This window comes from Grampus griseus (genome assembly GCF_964374135.1).
Source record: "Grampus griseus genome assembly, chromosome: 20".
Classification (NCBI taxonomy): Eukaryota; Metazoa; Chordata; class Mammalia; order Artiodactyla; family Delphinidae; genus Grampus; species Grampus griseus.
Window position 1 is genome coordinate 23,809,325 of NC_139014.1, and position 20,585 is coordinate 23,829,909.

Sequence of the window (20,585 nt, forward strand, 5' to 3'; positions counted from 1 at the left end):
TTTGTTCTGAAGTTGAACAGGAATGGGCTTAAACTGCATCAAAAGGGAGAAGATCTGACTCTTAAAAACTTAACTGCTGAAAATGTTGAAGTCCTAAGTCAGATGAAGAGATATCTTTGTAAAATTTCACACATGAGATGACTTCTTGCTCAGGCTAACACCACCTTACTCAAAAGCTGACCAATGGACTGGATGATTACAGAGATCCCTTCTAAGTTTAGGATTCTTAATGAAGAGAAAAACCCTGAAGAGGGGACCTGGGCTCCATCAGACTCAAATGGGTCTACCGAAATCCCAGGAGGGCTGCTGATTAGGGATCAACTCTCCATTATCTGAGAACTTTCCACTCCTGTTACTCTAGTGGGATCTATCCTGGCTCAACACACTTTCGGGCCACCTCTTCCCGTTGTCTGGGGAATGCATACTCAGTTGAATGTTGGTCTGTTTTAGCAACGTAAATCTCATTTATTAAAACCTAGGATAAATTCCAAAATCAACTCTTGTATACCCACACATGAATACTCAAAGCCAAACTGATAAACCCAGATTGCCTTCTCTCTCCCACCAGTCAGGTGGAATGCAAACTCATTTTCAGGTAAATTTACGAAGAGAACCAAGTTGGTTAACATGAGATGATGAAAAGCTACATGGTGCGTATGTACAGCCAAAACCCAGGACAAGTCACATCAATGACTGAGTATTGGTAAGTCGACCCAAGGCCTCCTCGGCCAGCCCACCACCCCACCTTTATCCCTTATCCCATTAGCAGAGAGCTTCATTACCTGGGTGGCCTTGTCATTGGTACAGCAGGTGAAGGCCCCATCAGCATCTCGTGGCCACTGGCCCAGAAGGTAGGAGCTGAGGATGGTGTCCAGGGAGAACGTACGCCGGACCTGGGGTGGCTGAGGCCTACACACTGGCTTTTCTGGGGCCACGGAACACGGGACGCTGGCTGGAAGAGAGCACAGCCCGCACACCTGGACGTCAGCATGGAGGCAGCAGACACAGTAACCAACCTTCCCTCTTTTAGGAAGCCTCACCAGACTGCTGCATCTTCACTTATATTTACCTCCCTCCTACAGAATTTGAAGCAGCCCATAAAAGCACATACAGCGTGATGAAAGCTCTCCTGACTTATCCAGCTGGTCTTTGTCACTGGAAACAATTTACACCATTTCACACTGGACGAGGGGTTACTTTACACATGTCTTCTTTCTCCTATTCCTAATGGACTACAGACTGTGAACTCCCAGGTCTCCGCACTGAGTTTCCTGAGAGCAGGACTGTTTCCCATCATTAAAGAAGTAACTGGAAGTGGACAAAAACCAAGTTTTCCTCCATCTTTTATCCTGCCTTTTATTTCCTTTTATCTCCTGCCTTCTTCCAGCACTGATTGCAAGGCTCCTATGTACAAATTCAACCCAGTTAACTGAAGGACTCTTCCTATTTCCTTCAAGACCATTAGCTCCAGGGAACCTAGGTGACTGAGACAAAGAGAACGACATAACTACTTTCAACTATCCAGGATCCAGGAGAATATCCAAGTCTTTTGGTTCTCTCCTCTGTCTCTGACTTCTGGCTAAATAGAACAAAAATAAACCAGTTACAAATCCACTTATTTTTCTTTTTACCTTGATTAAAGCTTTCTGGGGGAAGGTAAAAGTTGAAACTGTTGCTAAAGTCTAAGCATTCTGGAATCATCTGTAAGTTTCAGTCATCTGGGTTGACCGTGTTTTCCGCAGCCACATTCAAAACACATTACTATCTTAAGGTCTGTAAGGCTCTTTCCTTTAAGCAGAGCAAAATGCTTTCACATCTGTACTAATCTCTTGATAATTCATGTGTGCATTAAGCACAGCAAAAGAACTGGGGACTGTAGATATAAATAAACTTGAAGAGCTTTATGTTAAAAAGACACTAACAGGTTGGCAGGTTCCTCAAAAAGTTAAATATAGAATTACCATACCATCCAGCAATTCCGCTTCTAGGTATATATACAAAAGAATTGAAAAGAGGGTCTCAAAGAGATATCTGTATACCCATGTTCATAGCAGCACTATTCACAATAGCCAAGAGGTAGAAACAACCCAAGTGTTCACTGACAGATGAATGGATCAACAAAATGTGTTCTATACATACAATGGAGTCTCAAAAAGGGATGAAGTTCTGAAACATGTTATACCATGGATGAAACTTCAAAACATTATGCTACATGAAATAAAACCAACACAAAAGGACAAATATTGTATGATTCCACTTATATGAGGTACCTAGAATAGGCAAATTCATAGGGACAGAAAGTAGAACAGAGGTTACCAGGGGCTTAGGGGGAGAAGGGAATGGGGCATTATTATTTAATGGGCACAGAGTTTCTGCTTGGGGTGATGAAAATATTCTGGAAATGGACAGTGGTGATGGTTACACAACATTGTAAGTGTACTTAATGTCACAGAATCATAAACTTATAATGGTTAAATGGTAAATTTTATGTTATGTGTGTTTTACCACAATAAAAAAAAAGGAGAGAAACACTAATAATACTATCTTCTCCAAATCCATTTAAATATTTACACACATTTTGACATAGTATAATCAATACGAAATGTATTACATGATATTCTGCTTTGTTCTACCCATTTCCAAGTATCAACAATCTACATATCTGTCATTTTTAAAGACTACATAATATTCCACCAAGTTGATACACAGTAGTTTGCTTAGCCCCTCCCATATTATTGGAGGTTTGAGAGGTTTCCCCCACCCCAATTTGAATATCATAAATGTTATTGCATGGATAACTTTTAGTCTCAGGTTTTATCTAATTCCTTACATATTTCTAGGTCATTTTCCTCAGCCATCATATAGTATGTGCTCATTTAAAACAAACTAAAGGGACTTCCCTGGTGGGGCAGTGGTTAAGAATCCTCCTGCCAACGCAGGGGACATGGGTTCGATCCCTGGTCCGGGAAGATCCCACATGCCGCAGAGCAACTAAGCCCGTGCACCACAACTACTGAAGCCCACGCGCCTAGAGCCTGTGCTCTGCAACGAGAAGCCACGGCAATGAGAAGCCTGTGCACTGCAATGAAGAGTGGCCCCTGCTCGCCACAACAAAGCCCATGCACAATGAAGACCCAACACAGTCAATAAATAAATAAAAATAAATTTATTTAAAAAAATAAATAAATTTTAAAAAATAAATAAATTAAAAAAAAAACAAATTAAAAATGACTTATAAAAGTAGTGGGGGGGGGGCTTCCCTGGTGGCGCAGTGGTTGAGAGTCCGCCTGCCGATGCAGGGTATGCAGGTTCATGCCCCAGTCCAGGAGGATCCCACATGCCACGGAGCGGCTGGGTCCGTGAGACATGGCCGCTGAGCCTGCGCGTCCGGAGCCTGTGCTCCGCAACGGGAGAGGCCACAACAGTGAGATGCCCGTGTACCGTGCAAAAAAAAAAAAAAAGTAGTGTGGGGAATTCCCTGGCAGTCCAGTGGTTAGGACTCCTCACTTTCACTATTGTGGGCCCAGTTTTGATCCCTGGTCAGGGAACTAAGATCCTGCAAGCCATGTGTTGTGGCCAAAAAAAAAGTACTGTGAATTGTGGAAAATTCAAGAAATATGCAAACAAACAGAAAAAACTGCAAATCTCAACACCCAGAGATAATCACGGATAATACTATGAGATATATATCCTCGGGGGCCTTGCCTTCTATGTACGTGCATGTATGCGTGTGCGTGTGTGTGTATGCTTTAAAATGAAAAATGGGATTATACTGTGCATATTATTTTGCAATGAGTTTTTATCTTATATCATAAACACCTTTCCAAATCAATATATACTGACCTACAACACACCCTTTTAAATGACCTTAACACTCTTTAAACTCTTCAAAGGCTTTCTTTCAAAGACAGTACTCATAGGCCTTGTGTTCTGGTCCCACTTACCTTTCCTTTACACGTCACTCCTCTTCAAGATCTCTATGTCCTGGACAAACTACACTATGCACCATTTCCCACCCATGTCTTGGGCCTGCCCTCCTCTGAGGTTTTGCACATGTGCTCAGGGCTGAAATGTGATCCATCCATCAGGGCCAGCCTAAACATCTCCACCTCCACGGAGCTTCCTGAGTCCCCTGGAAGGAATGTCTCAGGATTTTCTGATTTTCCCCAGTACTTTGTACTCTTCTAGTACTTCCCAGTCTCTATTGGATTACAAGTATTTGTAAATCCCAGCTAATAAACAGCCTGTGGCCAAGGCCTGTCTAATTTATCTTTGAACCCCACACAGCATCTAGAGCATAGGGTTGGAGATTGGCAGATGCCTAAGTATTCTCATAAAATCAAAAACCTGTTACTATCAGGGAGAGCCTGCTCTAATTACACCTGGTTTCTAAGTTTGTGTGCCTTGCACATCCATGCTCACCCTGCTCCCTGTGAGTAAATCCCCCTGAGCTGCTTGCCCCCTTTCCTCTCTCTGAGGCTCAGGGAGGCCCAACCTCTTTCCTCCCCTCCCTGCACCTGTCACCCAGAAAGTTAGTGACAGGCACGCTGGGTTCAAGCCCCAACTGCATCCCCTACACCGGCATTTCAACCACTCGTTTTTCTATCGTGGGCTTAAGATCAAAAGGTGGCAATCTGGATACTTCTGGGAGACCCTGACCCATGCCGGCAGCCTGGCCAGACACCAAAATGCTGTCCTGTGGTTCTCCCAAACTGTCTCTAAGAGCCCACTGTTGAGGCAGGGGCCCTTGAAGGCAAGTTTACAAGATTACATGACAGAGAAGCAATGAGGCAGGTGGGAAGCAGATGAGCCAGAGACTGGCAGAGAGGCCAGAACACCATGATTCTAACAGCTCCTTCACTGCTGTTGGAAGAAAGAGGGCTGGGACTCCAGGGCTGAGAAAAAAGCACTGGGGAGAAAGATTTCTTGGGGCCACCTCTCTCAGCCCCTCAGCAGAAATTGCTGCAAAAACCTCCTTTAGAAATGTTTCCATCCTGAGGCCCTACGTATGCTCTTCTAAGTTTGTGTGCCTTGCACCCTAAGTATGTATAATACTTTCAAGTTTGTATAATACTTTCAAGTTTTGCCCCCTCCTCACAAAGTACTTGTGTGTGTACAGTCTTTTGTTCTCCTAAAGGGGCTCCAGAAAGACTGATAAGGAGACCAAGGCACAGAGAAGTCCAGTCTCAGATTGGACTTGGTTGCCCAGAAAGTCAGGAGGCAGTCCTACATCCAAATCCAAGCCTCCTTCTTCCTACATCAGTCCACAGGGCTCTTGGCCCTTTTGCATCGGGAACACCTCCAAGGGTGCAGGACACCTGCCCACATACCTGAAGGAAGGAATGCCTGGCGGCTCCTTCAGGGAAGGGAGTGAGGAAGGAGACCACAAAGCAATTTTTTGTTTGGGGTGTTGGGTGGTTGGTGTTTTGGAGAAGCCTTTGAAGCCTAGTGGGAAGGATTCTAGTAAACCATATGCCCATTTTACATCTTCCCATCGATACCCTTCACAGCCCACCTCATTCGCGAGTTACAGGAGGAGTCCAATTTCAAGGGCAGTAATCAGAGATGACATTTTACTCCCCAGCACCCCCGGGGTTGGGGAGGACCCAGGATCCTGGAATTTGGTATAAGAATCCAACCACCCATTTTGATCAACTCTACATCCAAATCTGACCTAAGTTATTCATAAAGACTCTGAGCGCTTTGTCGGTTCTGACTTGCTCCTCTGTATACAAAAACAAAACAAAACAAAAACACGAATACAAAAAAAAGAAAAAGGGGAAGGAAGGGCGAATGGGGACAAACCAAGTACCCCAACAGAGAACCAGCTGCCTCTGACCCAGCCCCCTCCTCTCTGCTAGGCCTGCAAGGATGTTGCTGCATCTAAGACAAACTGGAGGACTCGCCTCAGTTTCTTTTCCTTAAATGAGACCGCTGGGCCTCAGACTTAATTTCTACAGTGACTACATCCTAGCACAGGGTGCCAGCCCAGCTCCTGACCAGCCGCAAGGTGACGGAATTCCCTTCTGTCTCAAAGCGCTCAGCAAAGCCCCAGCTCCCCTCCCAAACCCCCACGTTCTTAGACCCTTTGAGGTGATGATAGTGCATGTTTCCTTCACGCCCAGAAACTAAGGGAGGGGGCACTTCAAAAAGATGAGATTTTGGGCTTCCCTGGTGGCGCAGTGGTTGAGAGTCCGCCTGCTGATGCAGGGGACACAGGTTCGTGCCCCGGTCCGGGAAGATCCCACGTGCTGCGGAGCGGCTGGGCCCATGAGCCATGGCCGCTGAGCCTGCGCATCCGGAGCCTGTGCTCCACAACGGGAGAGGCCACAACAGTGAGAGGCCCGCGTAACGCAAAAAAAAATAAAAATAAAAAAAAATAAAAAGATGAGATTTTGACAGGAAAACTAATCTACCACTTATTAAAAAAACCCCACCCCAAATGGTTTGGTGATGACCTGCTAATTTGGGCACCAGAACTGATTAAGGGCGAAACCAAGGTTCCCTCCAAACGCAACACAAACTGAAGCCAAAGCCAGACATTGACATGTTCTGTGCCATTCTCGAAGGGGCCACAGGCTGGAGCAGTGTGGCCCCCGAATATCTGGGAGGGGCTCAGGTGTGAGGGATCTGGTTCTGACTGCAGCTCTGCCCTCACTGTGGCGTGACTGCAGCCCACACCTCATGCCCTCCCCCCTCACCAGGCCTGCTCTCCCATCGGGCAGGCAGGAGCACAGTCCCAGCCTCAGTTACCTCTCAGGGACGCTGTAAACAACGAAAGATGAGATGCAAAAAGGCTTTAAAGTCTTCATTAGATAGATCATGTCAAACCAATTACCAATTACCAATCAGTCAGCCCCTCCCCACACCACAATCTTTTAGGACTGAAGGTGTGGGTGGGGAAGGAAGAGGAGACATGCAGGGTGAGTTCCAGCCACCACTGTCCCCTGGGAAGGCCCACAGCTTCAGTCAGAGCCCTTTCCTTTCCTAGTGTTGGTCTAACCCAGCCAGGAGAGCACCCAGAGTGAATGATGCAGGCGAAAGAGAGCCGCTGGGAGGCGTGGGCATCAGCAGCGCTGTCAGCACCGAGACCTCCCTCAGTCGGGAACATCCTCTAAGAAATCTCACAAGTGAGTGCAGTTGAAATAGGGGCTCCTGGGCTTATCCCTCCCTCATGGGTGCACCCACCGGAAAGATCTGGGGATGGGGTTCTGCCCTGCAATTGTGTGATTATGGTTAAAGGAGAAGTGTTGAGAAGTCACAACGGTTGCTTGTGGTCGGAAGATGAACTGGTTTCATTTCTGGAAAGTACCCCTCTCAGATTTGGGAAACAGGACAATTGGCTGCCCTGTCTGAGAAGAGACGCTCCTATCATGACAGGCCAAGACAAACCAGCAAGTTGCGGGGCCCTGGCTGGGTGGCTGCGGGAGGGTGGGGTGTCCTGTTTACAGCGCTGTGGGGTATTATCGGCCCATCGCATGCAGCAGCCTCCACAGCCCAACCACCTGGCGAAGCTCCCTGGCACAGGGCCAGGCCATTTCACCATACAGCTGAGCAGTGGAGGATGCTTTGGTTCTTGGGCAACGGCAAATGGAAAACACAAAACAAAACAGCACACACCAGAGATAAGAAGCCTTAGGTGCTATCTTCCGGAGCCACTTGGCCCTGTCTCCCAACTGCTACATTTGTATGGCTTTGGGGAGAGCAGGCTCTGAGTGGAGTGGACCAGCGGTCAAGTGTCTGCTGCACCTTGGGGGACAGTGAATAGGGCAGAAACACACAAACAGCTGACGAGGGGCCTGGCACACCACAGTAGACTGACTGATTCCTTCAGTAGCAGGTTCTGGGTGCCCACCACAAACCAGCCCTGTGATAGGCACTGCAGACACAGGAGGAGCAGGACAAGAAGCTGCTGACCAAGCTGAAGTGGGGCAGGCCGATACGAGCCCCAAGGGCCAGGCTGCCAGCTCAACCTCCGGGGGATTCCTCCAGCCACTGACTCTTCAGAAGGACCACCATTTGGTCTCTGCTGTTCCCTCATATTCCTGGCTGGAAATCAGCTCAGGCCTGACCACACCAGCAAACCCCCACTGCGGGAACCCGAAGGAGGAGGGCGACAGCTCTTAGGAGGGGTCAGGGAAAGGAGGAAGGCAGCAGACGACACAGGAAGTGAGGCATCTGTGGCTGCCCTTCTCAACTTGGCCAGAGATAGACTGTGGGGTGGAGGCTTAGCAGCTTACAAGGAGAGACCAGCCGCTGACCAGAGGGTCCTGGCTGGGAATCTAGGGGGGCTACTTCACTTACTTTACTATCTTTGGGGCAATGCAGTAGAGAGAAACCTGGGAAACCAGACAAGGCTACTCTCCACCCATCCTCCATTAGCTTGAGGCTGAGTGACCGCAAAATACCCAAGAAGGACTACAGAAGGAAGAAGAGAGACAGCCAATGAGATTTCACAGGTGGCAAAAACTCAGCAACTGGCAGGCTCAGCAAACAAGTTACCAGTCACTTTCTCATGTCACTGGGCTTTGAGCCATTATTAGCACTAATCTTCTTGCCTTCCCTCTTTAAAATAACTCTCATTATAACAGAAGCTGTACATAGACAGGAGGAAGTTAAAGGAAAATTTAAAAATGCAGATTAGCAAAAACTGAAAAATAAAAACGATGCATGCCACCACTCAGAAATCACCATTCTGCACATCCTTCCTGATCTCTCCCTGTGCACCTATGTGTGCATATGTATTTTTAATAAAATGAGATCTTATTACACGTTTTTCTAACAATATGCTTTTTTCAGCCACTGATCTTCACTTCAGGAGAAGCAGGCAGGGAAAGGGCCACCCAGGAGGCTGAGGCAGGGCAGACGGTTAGACACTGAGGGAGCAGGCCCTGTCCTGTCCCGTCTCCTAGCTGTGATGCAGCACTTTTGTTGGGGGTGGGGGAGGCGGGGGGAATGATAACCTGGAGGGGAGCAAAGTAAAACAGGGATGCAGAATTTCTAAATATTCCCCAATACCAGATTTGCAGTAAGTAGGGGAAGTTCCTCCTCACAGCTTCACAGGGATTACTTTTCCATTTCAGTATGTGTGCTGGGATTAAACAGTGCAGGCAGTCTTCTGAGCTGCTTGCGGTCCTGCGCCGCTTAACTGCTTAACTCAGGGACATGTGGGTTTTGGAGGGAAGCTGTGGTCAAACCGAAATCCTCAATATGACTGTACAAGAGTTAGAAGCCCTCCTTGGAAAGCCCAAGGAGACCCCATCCATCCCAGCTGGGAAAATTAAACCTGGGGCTTTAAACACTTCTTTCAAACCCAAGCAATAGCTCATTTCAATCATAACAGGGAGAAGAAACTAAAGAAGTGAGATTAAAAAGAAGGAAGAAAAAAGGAGTAACAGCACATTTCCCTTACCAAGAAGGCTTACCTAAAGAGAAAAAAAAAAGTGATATTTGTATAAACATGAAAAACTTCTCAGCCAGGACCTTAATACTAACTCCATATTTAATACTAACTCCATATTTAATACTAACTCCATATTTAATACTAACTCCATATTTAATACTAACTCCATATTTAATATTAACTCTGTATTTAATACTGTCTCCATATTTAAGTGTGTAGCTCAGGTGAAACCTTTTCTTGCTGTGTGTCTGACTCCCCAGGATGCAGACCACATCCATGGGCAGCTGGAGAGAAGGGTCAGGAGAAACCCATTTGGAGGGGTCACTATGGGGAAAAAATGAGGAACACCCTAACTCTTCTTATCAGCAAGGAGGGAAAGGGTGATTCCAAAGCGTACGTGTGTGTGTGCGTGCGCGCGTATGAAGAGTAGACAGCAGTTACTTAGACGTTTGTTCAATTCTCAAGAAGCTGCAGTTCGAAAGAAAGGAAGTGGTGTGAACTTTTCACCTTTTATCTGAATTCTATGAAGAGGAGTTCTGAAGGATTTCAACATTCTTAAAACAGGACAAGATACTAGCAGTCACTGATTGGAGCATGCTTTCCTTTGGGATCTATCTGGCCTTTGTTAAGAACAGCATAAGTAGCCATAGCCTAGCCTTCTCCATCTAACAGCAATCCTCACCGCCTGGCTACCTGGGAGGGATGAATTTCTGGGTGGCTACAAACTCAGAGGACAGGCATAAACCCTTCAGTATCTTCACTTCAGACGACAATCTGATTCTTATCAAGTAGAGGAGAAATCATGATGTCCACTTAGCTCTTTAAAGATAAAAGAGGTGAAGGAAGAACCAGAGATTGGGGAGGCTCATCTACAGTAAATCCTGTGAGAGGACAACTGTGATTGAAACCCTACTCTGATTTTTGTTCTGAATGTGTGCGCCCCACACACTCTCAGGGATTCTCTGGGTGGGAGCCCAGGAACACCCTCGTGTAGACAGGTGAACTGATTTCTCCAACGCCACACAGCAACTTGAGACACAGGCCTTTCTTCCCCCACAGAAGACTTATCAAAGTGCATTTCCCCCCTTGTGTTTCATTGTCAGACTCAACTGTCATGACTGTCTGGCTGCCTTAGTTCAGGAACTTCCCCACGGACTGGAAGAGTTCTATTATTTTCCCTACTGGGAACCAGCACAATCAGACCTGGGTCTCGGGGACACTGTTTTACCCACTGGGCATGTAGGGCAAGTGGAGGAAGACAATTAAAAAGGAGGGATCCCTTTTCTAGAGAGGACAGTGGAAATCGAGTGAAAGAAAAAAAGGAAATAAGAATAGAATTATAGATCATGTTCAAATAGTCAAAATAATTTCTGCTTTGTGAACAAACCATGACTTATTTTTAGCTTCATCCAGCCTGCCTTCTCCCTGACCTCACGTAAACTGCCAGACAGCAACATATGTGTGAATACCTAGAGTTTGACAGAATTTGATGGCCTCATTTTGCTGCCTTCCCGCCAATGATTCTAAAAGCCCAAAGAAAATTTTTTTACTCCTCTTTAGAACTCACATCAATACTCATGTCCTTCAGTGTTAGTTTAGAACTGGCTTTATGCAGCTCCCAAAGTAACAGCTCAGTCAGGAGGAGTCAGCAATGGATGCCAAAACAACTGGGAGAAACACTGTGGGGAACAGAACACTTACATAATGTACCACATATAAGAGAATAATGTACTTTTACAAAGGGAAATCTGGTTGTCACCACCTCAAATGATCAAACTTAGCATTACTAGTGATGGACATTCTGACACTGTGTACCTCCTGAAGCAATGTATTATGAAGTACACAGCTTCACCCACGAAATGTTCATGCCCAAGATGTTTTACCTGAATCGAATTGGGCCCCAGACTTAACTTCCCACTTGCAGATAATACAGGAGATGGAGGAACAAGTCAAGTGCCATTGAAAGGGAACAGTCACAAAACTCCAGAATGTGGGACAGCTAGAAGGCTGTCCACACTTTCAATAAGTCAGTAATCAAAAAACCTGAAAACAAAAAGACAGGGATGGGAGGGGAATTTTAAACAGATTTTTTTAAAGACATAACCAAATGAGAACCTTGACTGGACCCTGGATCAAAAATAAAAACAAAAAAGCCACAAAGAGGAAATCTGAAAATGAACTGGATATTAGATAATATGGAATTATAGTTTCCTTATGTGTGATAATGATATTATCATTATGTAGAAGAATGGTCTTATTCTCAGGAGATGCCCTTGAAGTAACGGCAAAGTGTCAAGATATTCACGACTTGTTTTCAAACAGTTCACGAGAAAAAGTGCCTATGGATGCACATATGTGTATGTCGAGACACACATATACATAATACACACAAGGAGGGAAGAGAGATTAGACAATTGTGGCCAAAAGTTATCAATGAGTCTAAGGTGAAAGATAAATGGATGTGTACTGGGCTTACAACTTTTCTGCAGGTTTAAAACTTTCCAAGATAAAGCTGTGAGGGAAAAAAAAAAGAACTGGCTTAATTTGGAATTTGGGAAGACAGAATTAACTTTACTCCTTAGCAAGGATCTAAGCTGTTTAGCAGTTCAATCTTGGCAGGTTTTAGTCAAATTCAATTGGTTCACTGTTCTGGTCTTCTAATTTGGGGAAAGAGAAGGTGGGCAAGAAGAAATGAAACAGTCAATGAGGCTTACTAGGAGGCAAGGAATTGAAGGATGTAAATCAGTACAAGGTAGAATAAAGATACTAAGGGAAGGAGACTTTAAATTAAGAAGTGGCAAAAAAAAAAAAAAAAAAAAAAGAAGTGGCATGTCGGGCTTCCCTGGTGGCACAGTGGTTAAGAATCTGCCTGCCAATGCAGGGGTCACAGGTTCGAGCCCTGGTCCAGAAAGATCCCACAAGCCGCGGAGCAACTAAGCCCGTGCGCCACAACTACTGAGCCTGTGCTCTAGAGCCCGTGAGCCACAACTACTGAGCCCACGTGCCACAACTACTGAAGCCTGCGTGCCTAGAGCCCAGGCTCTGCAGCAACATAAGTCATTGCAATGAGATGCCCGCGCACTGCAATGAAGAGTAGCCCCCACTCGGCACAACTAGAGAAAGGCTGCACGCGGCAACTAAGACCCAATGCAGCCAAAAATATTAAAAGAAAAAAAAAAAGTGGTATGTCATCCCAGGAGAAAGACCCAGATTGTGCACAGAATTAAAGAGTTCCTATGATCCAGAAACACAGTTGGAGTTGGATATAACCTCAGATATGCCCCACCAAGTTACCCTGGGCATCCATTTGCTCATTCATTACAGGAACGTAGAAACCAGTGAGATCCCAGGGAAGATGGGTAAAAATAGCTAAAGCGAAGGTAGCTAGATCCCAAGAGGAAGATGAAGTGAATTAGAATTTATGTCTTCTTCTGCATGAGTGTAAAAAGGAAGGGCAGAAGAGACTTAATTAGAATAGGAGAGATTCCAGCTAGATAAAAGGAAGAACTTCCTGCTCATCAGAATGAATGAGGGAGATTGTAGAGTCTGCCCCTGAACAGCTCCAGGGAGAGATCATTACATGCCCCCAGAGGTCTCAATATTCACCCACCAGAAGGCAGAAGGTTGTACCTAGAGAGTTTGAGCCTCCTCTAGTTCTAGAATTCTCCAACTATTAAAGGGTAAATAAGAGATGGCTACTGACCGATTCAGCTAAATTGAAAGCCCCAGAGCCCATGCTGTTATCCGGGGCAAAATTAGTTAAGGGGGAAAAAAAGGCACCAAGTCAAAAGGAGATATGCCTTACCTAGGCTGATCAGACAGCTGTGTTGTGCGCTCCCAGACCATCTCTCAAACTTCCTCACCCAAGCAGGAGAGTATAAATAGTGCTCAATTTACCTGTGGCTCGCCACAGGCAGAAGGGCTGGTCACGTGGTAACTGCCTAGTAGACATCAGAGCTCAGAGGGCAGGTTTGCTCACTTGCTACACCTCAGTAGGTCTGTCAGGACCTCTGCTCTGGTTCATTTTGCTCTGGGCTGGGGGGTGGGGAGGGGGGCTTAAAGGAGCAGTTACACAGTTATGTCCCTCAGGGCCATGAAGGTATAGTCACAGAACTTGCCTTGCCTTCAGGGTCTAAAATCTTATTAGGGTTAACTCTGCACAACCCTCAAAGCTTTGAAAATCTGCGTGGATCATTTTGTCCCACTTGCAAAATCTTCTCTGGTTATGTCCATCTCTTAACTTCTACTGCGTCCCCAGTTTCAAAAAGGAAATACCTGAGAGACCACTACATCCCACCTAGTGATTCCCTACCTGGCCCCTGGCATTCTGGAACTGATCCACCCTGACCCCAAATCCCAGGCAAATTCCCAGGCTGGGCCTGGTGGAAAAACCCCAGTGTGTGCTGGGCAACATTCCAGGGCAGCCCCTGCTCTAAAGCCCTGGTCTTGCTGGTTGCTCAGATCTCCTAAGGGAGGCTCAAAGGCTATATAGTGCCTCCAGGGTAAACCTTGTCTGAAACACAAATTAGATGGTCTCTCTAGAAAGAGCCTTGAAAGGTATGACCTTGGGAAGATTTTTCCTACCCTCAATGTCTGCCTGAGACCAATGATAACTTCATAACAGAAGGATGCTTGTCAGGTCACCTCTCCACATGTGCTTCCAGGCACAAAGGAGGACATGGCAACACATACCACTGGATGGTGAGTTACACCATCTTCCCCTTTTACAATGGGCTTTGTATCTGCTCTTAAATCAAAAGCTGCTTAATAGTAATGACACCTTCTTTTATAAGTCAGGTAAAGAAAAGGCTTATCCTCCTGAAGCAAGAGGAGAATATGATCCAGGGAAACAGTCTGGTGTGTTAATTACCAAGACACCCCATCCATGCCTCTAAGAACTGGAAGGGAAAGCGCAGTGGTCCCAGTCCCCTCCAAACAGACAGCTCTGGCCATCTGCACGACAGCTCTAACACAGACCTCTACACTGCAGACAACCCAGTAAGACTTGGGGGCAGCCTTTTCTCATCCTCCTGCAACCTGTCCGGATTCCGGATGCCATCCACCGGGCGCTGATTTTGGAGTGGGACAGAGCCAAGAGAATACTGGAGACAGCCTATATAGCTTGATAACTGCTTAAGGACAAACAGTCTAACTGTATAAACTGGTGTAATAATATAGTAAATGCTCATGGGTCTATTTCACAGAACTGGCTGGAATCCATGAAAAAATCCTTTGATGCTAACTTAACCACAGTCTCACATTCTAGGGCGGCTGCAGGGAGGCATTTTAGATAAAGGACACATAGTAAAGATTCTCCAAAAACTGTTTTTTCTATGTTAAGAAGTAGAGTCAGACTCATTCACTTACCCCAATTCTGGAAGCTGGTGGGAAATGTCAGTAAGCAAAAATGTCAGGAATAATTCTAGTGCCTTCAAGGAGCACAGATAGATGCAGAGCATGCGGTTTGGAGGGAGAGAATAGGGGCTGGGAACAAACAGTAGTGTCTGAACCTCTAACTCTGCTTAGCGATGATTACCAGATCCACCCCTTCTGGGGCCCTGCGGTTAGTGGAAAGTTTTCATTGACAAAGAGTGAAGCCCTCCCTTTGTGTATGAAGTTGTAACTCCGCAGGCTCCTGTACATTCACAAGGCGGTGGGCACAACAGACCGACTGGTACACAGGCAAAAAAGCTGTCTGGTCTGGCCCATAACCTGACATTGCTTTCTAGACAAAACTCAACTCCTTTTCCCCTTGGATCTCTACCATAAAAATGCGAAGTAGTATTACTCTATGGCTCTGGCACATGAGAGCCTTCCGATTTCATGTATTTTAAGAAAATGAAGAGAGTTGAGTGAAGAGCAGAGTGAGGGTTTTTCTCAGAATGAGGAAGCAGGTTTCCCTAGAAGGTACCTGGACATCCTGAACATGCTCAGTGTGGATCAGCAGCCTGCTGCAACCCTGCTAACCCCGCTGCTGGGTCAATGTGGGGCACGGACTGGGCTCAGACACACGGCCGCAGGTGCCCAATGGTTCTCAGAACCTGATGCCAACCTTGTCCAGCTCGAGCAGCAGGGACAAGCTGCAGTCTCCTACTATAACAGTCAATACCTGGGCCCAAATCCTGCCTCCGCCTCAGTGTGCTACATGAACTCAAGACGAGTCACTTAACTTCTCTGGGCTTCGGTTGTTCTTTCTGTTAAATGGGGAGAATAAGAGATGTTATAAGGATGATAGAAGAAACTTTAAAGAACTCCTGGTACAGTCAAATTAGTCTAGCATATATTCATTTTTTAAAACTTTTTATTTGGAAATAATTTCAAACATATAGATGTAAGAATAAGACCAGTACCCAGAACACCCATATGCCCTCTACCCAGATTTGCCTATTCTTAAACATTTGACCCGTTTGCTTTATCATTTGCTTTCTTTCACATGCACTTTTCCTCACATACACACTCATACACATGCTCTCCCCTACATTCACACCCAGCACCCACACATTCACACTCAAGACACACACACAGACGCTCACATCCAGATACATACACACACTGTCCTTGGTTGGGGTTTGTGTGGTGGTCTGTCTGTAAACAATCAGGAGGGACAGGAGGGTGGGAGGTTCGAGGCGAAAAGAAAGTAAGGGGGCCGTGCTACTTGGTGATGGGTCCACAGCCCTGCTGCCCGCTCCCTGCCTCCAATGCAAACAGCAAGCCCTCGAGTGTTCTGATTTAGAGATGAACGAGTACACGGACAGGGACCAGGAAAAGTACTTGTTACATAAGGTAGTTGGTCACTCTTTTCCTCTGAACGAGAAAAACCACAAAAAACAACAATAAAAGCATTTAGATGAAGCATGGAAATAGCTTTATTATGTAGAATCATTTTTATAATATTTGTTATAATGGGGCTTTACCTCATGCAGTTGGGAAATAACTGGGAAAGGAAGGTTCCACATAAGCATATGGTTATTAGAATATTCAAGAATTCTACACGAAATCTGGTTTTGTAAGAGAAATAAGGAGGTAAAAGCTGCCCATAACCCTCTCTATGAAGCAGGTCAGGCACTTCTCCATGACACCACGTCCCTAGTTGGAACTTTCTCCTGAGTTCAAGTCCCTTCTGGTCCCCTTAGTGGGCACACACTTGTCTCATAAAGGCACTATCACGTATCACAACGACTCCACTCCCAGTTAACCTAAAGCTAGGAGAGGGAGACACGCCCAGGCAGAGTATGGCAGGGGTGGGGGAGGTCTGGACCAGCCGTCCCCTACATGGAGGACTAAAGTGTCACCTATGACACAATGCCACCTGCACCTAGCCCCCCCCACCACAGAAATGCACCACCCACATTTACTCCTGAGTGCTTTTGGGGGGTTCCACATAGTCACACAGAAGAAAAACACCCTCTCCTGTAAGCTCCATCTTAAGAGTATCTCCCTGACATGGCCCCAAGCTCAGTAACCATGACCATGACCCCACCGAGGCAGGAAAACCCTGCCTCCTGGGCCCTAGCTGTCCCTGGTTAGCTTCTCATTCCACGTGGAAATTGCATATCTACAACCAGTTGGAAACACTCAAAAGCTGTCACCACATCACACATATAATGTAATAACCATCACCCTCCAATCAGCTGAACCAAGTGGATAGTTACTTATGGGGTGCTAAAGGAACAAACAGACTTCTCTGCAGCCCATTTTCCTCTCCAATTCTCTTCTGGTCAGTTAAACAAATGAAGTTTTGCTCCTGGAATACAGGTATATAAGCAGAAGGGAAATAGGCCGGGTGTGTGCTGGGCAGGCAGCAGAGGATGCCAGCCTGAGGAGAAATTCCCCACAGACTCTGCACACATATGTGGGAAGAGCCCTGGATCAGGAGCAAAAGGGCGTTATTAGTCACATGGTCTTGGGCAAGTCACTTCCTCTCGGGGCCTCAGTTTCCTTATCTGCAAAAACAAGCAAATGCCACCTGCACCTGCAGGACTGTGGCAAGGTTGAATGAGAAACGTTCCAGGGTACCGACTGCGAGCAACAAAGAGCTAAACACGCAGAACGTGTTGTCAAAACTAACACTATCCACACTCTCAGCTTCCCTGAAAAATGCAGATGAATTTTGGGGCCTTCCAGGGTTGGGATCCACAGACTCTTCCTTTCCACAGAAGCAGCTGCTTTAGACTTCTCCTGTGAACACAAAACTCCCCAGGATTACGGTTCTAATGAGAAAGAGCCCAGGGGCTGCCTTCAGCATTAAGATGTGCACATACCACATGGATGGCCTCACGTGGGCCTCCTCTCCCCAACTTCGAAATCCAGACGACATGATATTGTGAAAGCTCTCTGGTTGCATCCCCTCTGTCATGCCAAATGCTATCCACTCCACCCTCAACTCCAATTTGTGTGTCATATCTGATGGGCATGAGTTACAAAGACAATCCCCAAATAGGGGCTGGGCGTCAGGTTCTCAGCCAGCTTGCAGGTGTAGGGCAGGGAGCGCATGTGTTATCAGCCGCAGCTCTCAAAGCCGTGTGGGCGATCAAACACGCATAGAGCACAGAAAACTCTTAAAGGGAAGGCAGTGTGGCAGGTTGGGGAGAGAAGGGGGGAGGAGGGAAGAGAAGCTGCCTTTCTTTCCTTGCAATCACATTTTCATTCTGTTCAAAGTTACCCACAACTGAGCAGGTTTATAAAACCATTTTGACTAAGCCACCAGGCCCGTGGTTGGCAGGGGAACACAGGCTCCATGGATGACAGTGTAGGTATCAGGGCTTGGGGAGTGACAGTGAGCATCTCTTTCCAGCATTTCCCCCATTTGGTGGGGAAAAGAGAAGAGGAATCAGCAGTGCTTCATATAAAGGATGGTGCCTGGCTTGGGAAGGGGGGCTTCCTGCCTGATCATACCTCTAAAACCACCCTAAAGCCAACAGGCAATTCTGCACCCTGGCCTAGAAAAGCTGCTAATTCAGATTTTGTTTTCCTGCTTTCCTTTGCTATACATTATAGCACTACTAGGAATTTGGTGCAAATTTACCTGGAGTGAAAGAACATCCCGCATTCATCTGTCTCCTTGGCCTCTCACCCATATCCACATATAAGCCTAAAGCCAGGTCTTCTGGCTCTTTTACAAAATCACAACAAAATCCTAAACATTGGCTGTTTCCATGGATCAACCTGGTAACTAACGGCCCAAGCTCACCCTCTGGCTTTAAGTGTGCGGCGAACAGAACCTACAGGCCTAGCGAAGACATCCATGGAAATGCCACGTCTTCGCCACCAGCTGGGCTTCGAGCCCAATGACCAGGATGAATGGGAGACCAGTGATTTGAAGAGAGAACACTAACACTTCGGGCAGGGTGGGGGGGCCTTGTAAGTAGCTAAAGAGGGGTATTATAAAGGGGGCACAGAGTGTGGGGGCCAGAAGTGGAAAAAACCATTTCAAATGAGCCTGGGGAAGTGTGGTTCACTCTCCCCACCGCTGCTGCCTTTCCAGCAACTCCATCCAACAAGCATTTATTGAGCACAACAATCCCCATCTGCCCTGGCCCTCCCTCTGCAAAAACACTCAAATCTGTTCAAGCTGCAGGGTGAGTTCCATTGCACTTGAACTTGAAACATGAGGTGCCTACCTTTTAAAAAGGCAGGCACACAATTTCCAGCATGGGGCAGAAGGGACTAAAGAGATCTGAGAAAGTTAAAGTACACAGCTGACTAAACAAGGACACACCAGTGCCACTTTCAATAGGGAAGGGAGAGAGTAAAAATTTAATTTAATGGTAGGGAGAATAATATACTGGCCAATTAAAAAAAAAAGCCTACTAGAGACATCTCAGTAATTCTCTAATTAACCCTAACTAACACTGAATATTCCTTCACTCTATACCTCCTCCAGCTTGAATTTATCTTTTATTCACTGGTGCACATGTTAGTAATTTGCTTTTAGAGTTGTATGTTTAATCCTACCTTTGCCTCTTGAGGAGGTTAGACCTCCATGCTCTCCTGCATGTTTTCATTTAGGATCAGATGATGAGGGATGCAAGCGGCAGAGCAGGTGGTAATCTAGACCTACGCTCATTAACAAAGCTCCCCCCGGAAAAGCCACCCACCATTTGCAAGATAGGGAGTACAGGGTCAGAGAAGAGGCACCCCAAACTTATCACTCTGCCTGCCAAATACTGCCCAACTCTAAGAAGCCACACTCAGGCAGGCTCTGAGAGAAAACTCCCCCACCCCTGAAGCCTGCCGCTTCAGGTCGACCAAAGCCCCCGGAGGAGTCTTCCCAGGCCTCCCCCAACCTCCCCCCTTTTAGAATGTGCAGGCAGAGCTGAGCCCAAGGCACTCGCCACCCCTGGTGTCAGCTGTCTGGGGCTCAAGAGCAGGGCAGGTTAAGTGTCTGCACACAGTCCAGACTTCAGTTCCAGGTTCCCCAGGGGCTGGAGTTGTAAGTTTTTCTATTATGAAATACTTTGATAGCATTCTTTTAAGTTTGTTGAAGCCACCCTTGATTGGCTATGGTGCTCCCACACAGTAAAATTCGATTGAGGCGTACTCAGGGCCTAAGAATAAACATTTAAATGACTCCAAGCTGGGCATTCAGCTTTGTAGCGACCCTGAGGAAAAGTGTGGAGGAGAAAACAAAGTGCCAGGAAGAATTTTCAAAACCAGGAGGTTCACTGAGGACCATGAGCTTGAATCCTGGGTGAGAGCAGCCAGCTGTGCAGAGCTTCCCACCAGACAGCTGTTCTCAAGAACAAGAGCCCCTTCACAAGCGCCACACAACTGGAGAGGAACTGGAAACAGATAATTTACAGCTTCAAATATAATCCAAAACGCTTTTCTCTCTGAGATCAGAATTTGTTTTGGACCCAACAATGTGACTAGATTTGGCTAATGTTTGGTTAATTCATAAACCAGCAAACCAAATAATGGAGCCCTCTGTGAAGACTCAACTCAGGCAGAGGTGGAAAGTTGACCAGATTCCCCACTCAACTTTGCTTTGCTTCCACTCTTCCCTGCTCCCTCTTCTATCCATCTCAGAGGGGGATAAAACTTACTAACTCACGAAGAGACAGTCCAGTCTCACTAAACTAACTTGCTGGTGGTCACCCACCTTCACTCTGAAACGGGAAGGAAACACAAGGTTTTCCCTTCCAGCCCTTTCAAAGGGCTCCAAGCTGCCTGTGGAATAAGA

At 46.4% G+C, this 20,585-nt stretch overlaps 1 protein-coding gene across 1 annotated transcript in view; it reads right to left on the bottom strand.

Annotated features, from left to right (window-relative positions):
* Positions 1-20,585, bottom strand: part of FAM117A (family with sequence similarity 117 member A) — a gene marked incomplete at its 5' end in the record, with an annotated part of 42,979 nt that overhangs the window by 16,655 nt on the left and 5,739 nt on the right. The window contains one exon of the mRNA XM_082678723.1: positions 783-952. Within this exon, the coding sequence (XP_082534849.1) occupies positions 783-952 (170 nt within the window). The remainder of the gene's footprint in view (positions 1-782; positions 953-20,585) is intronic.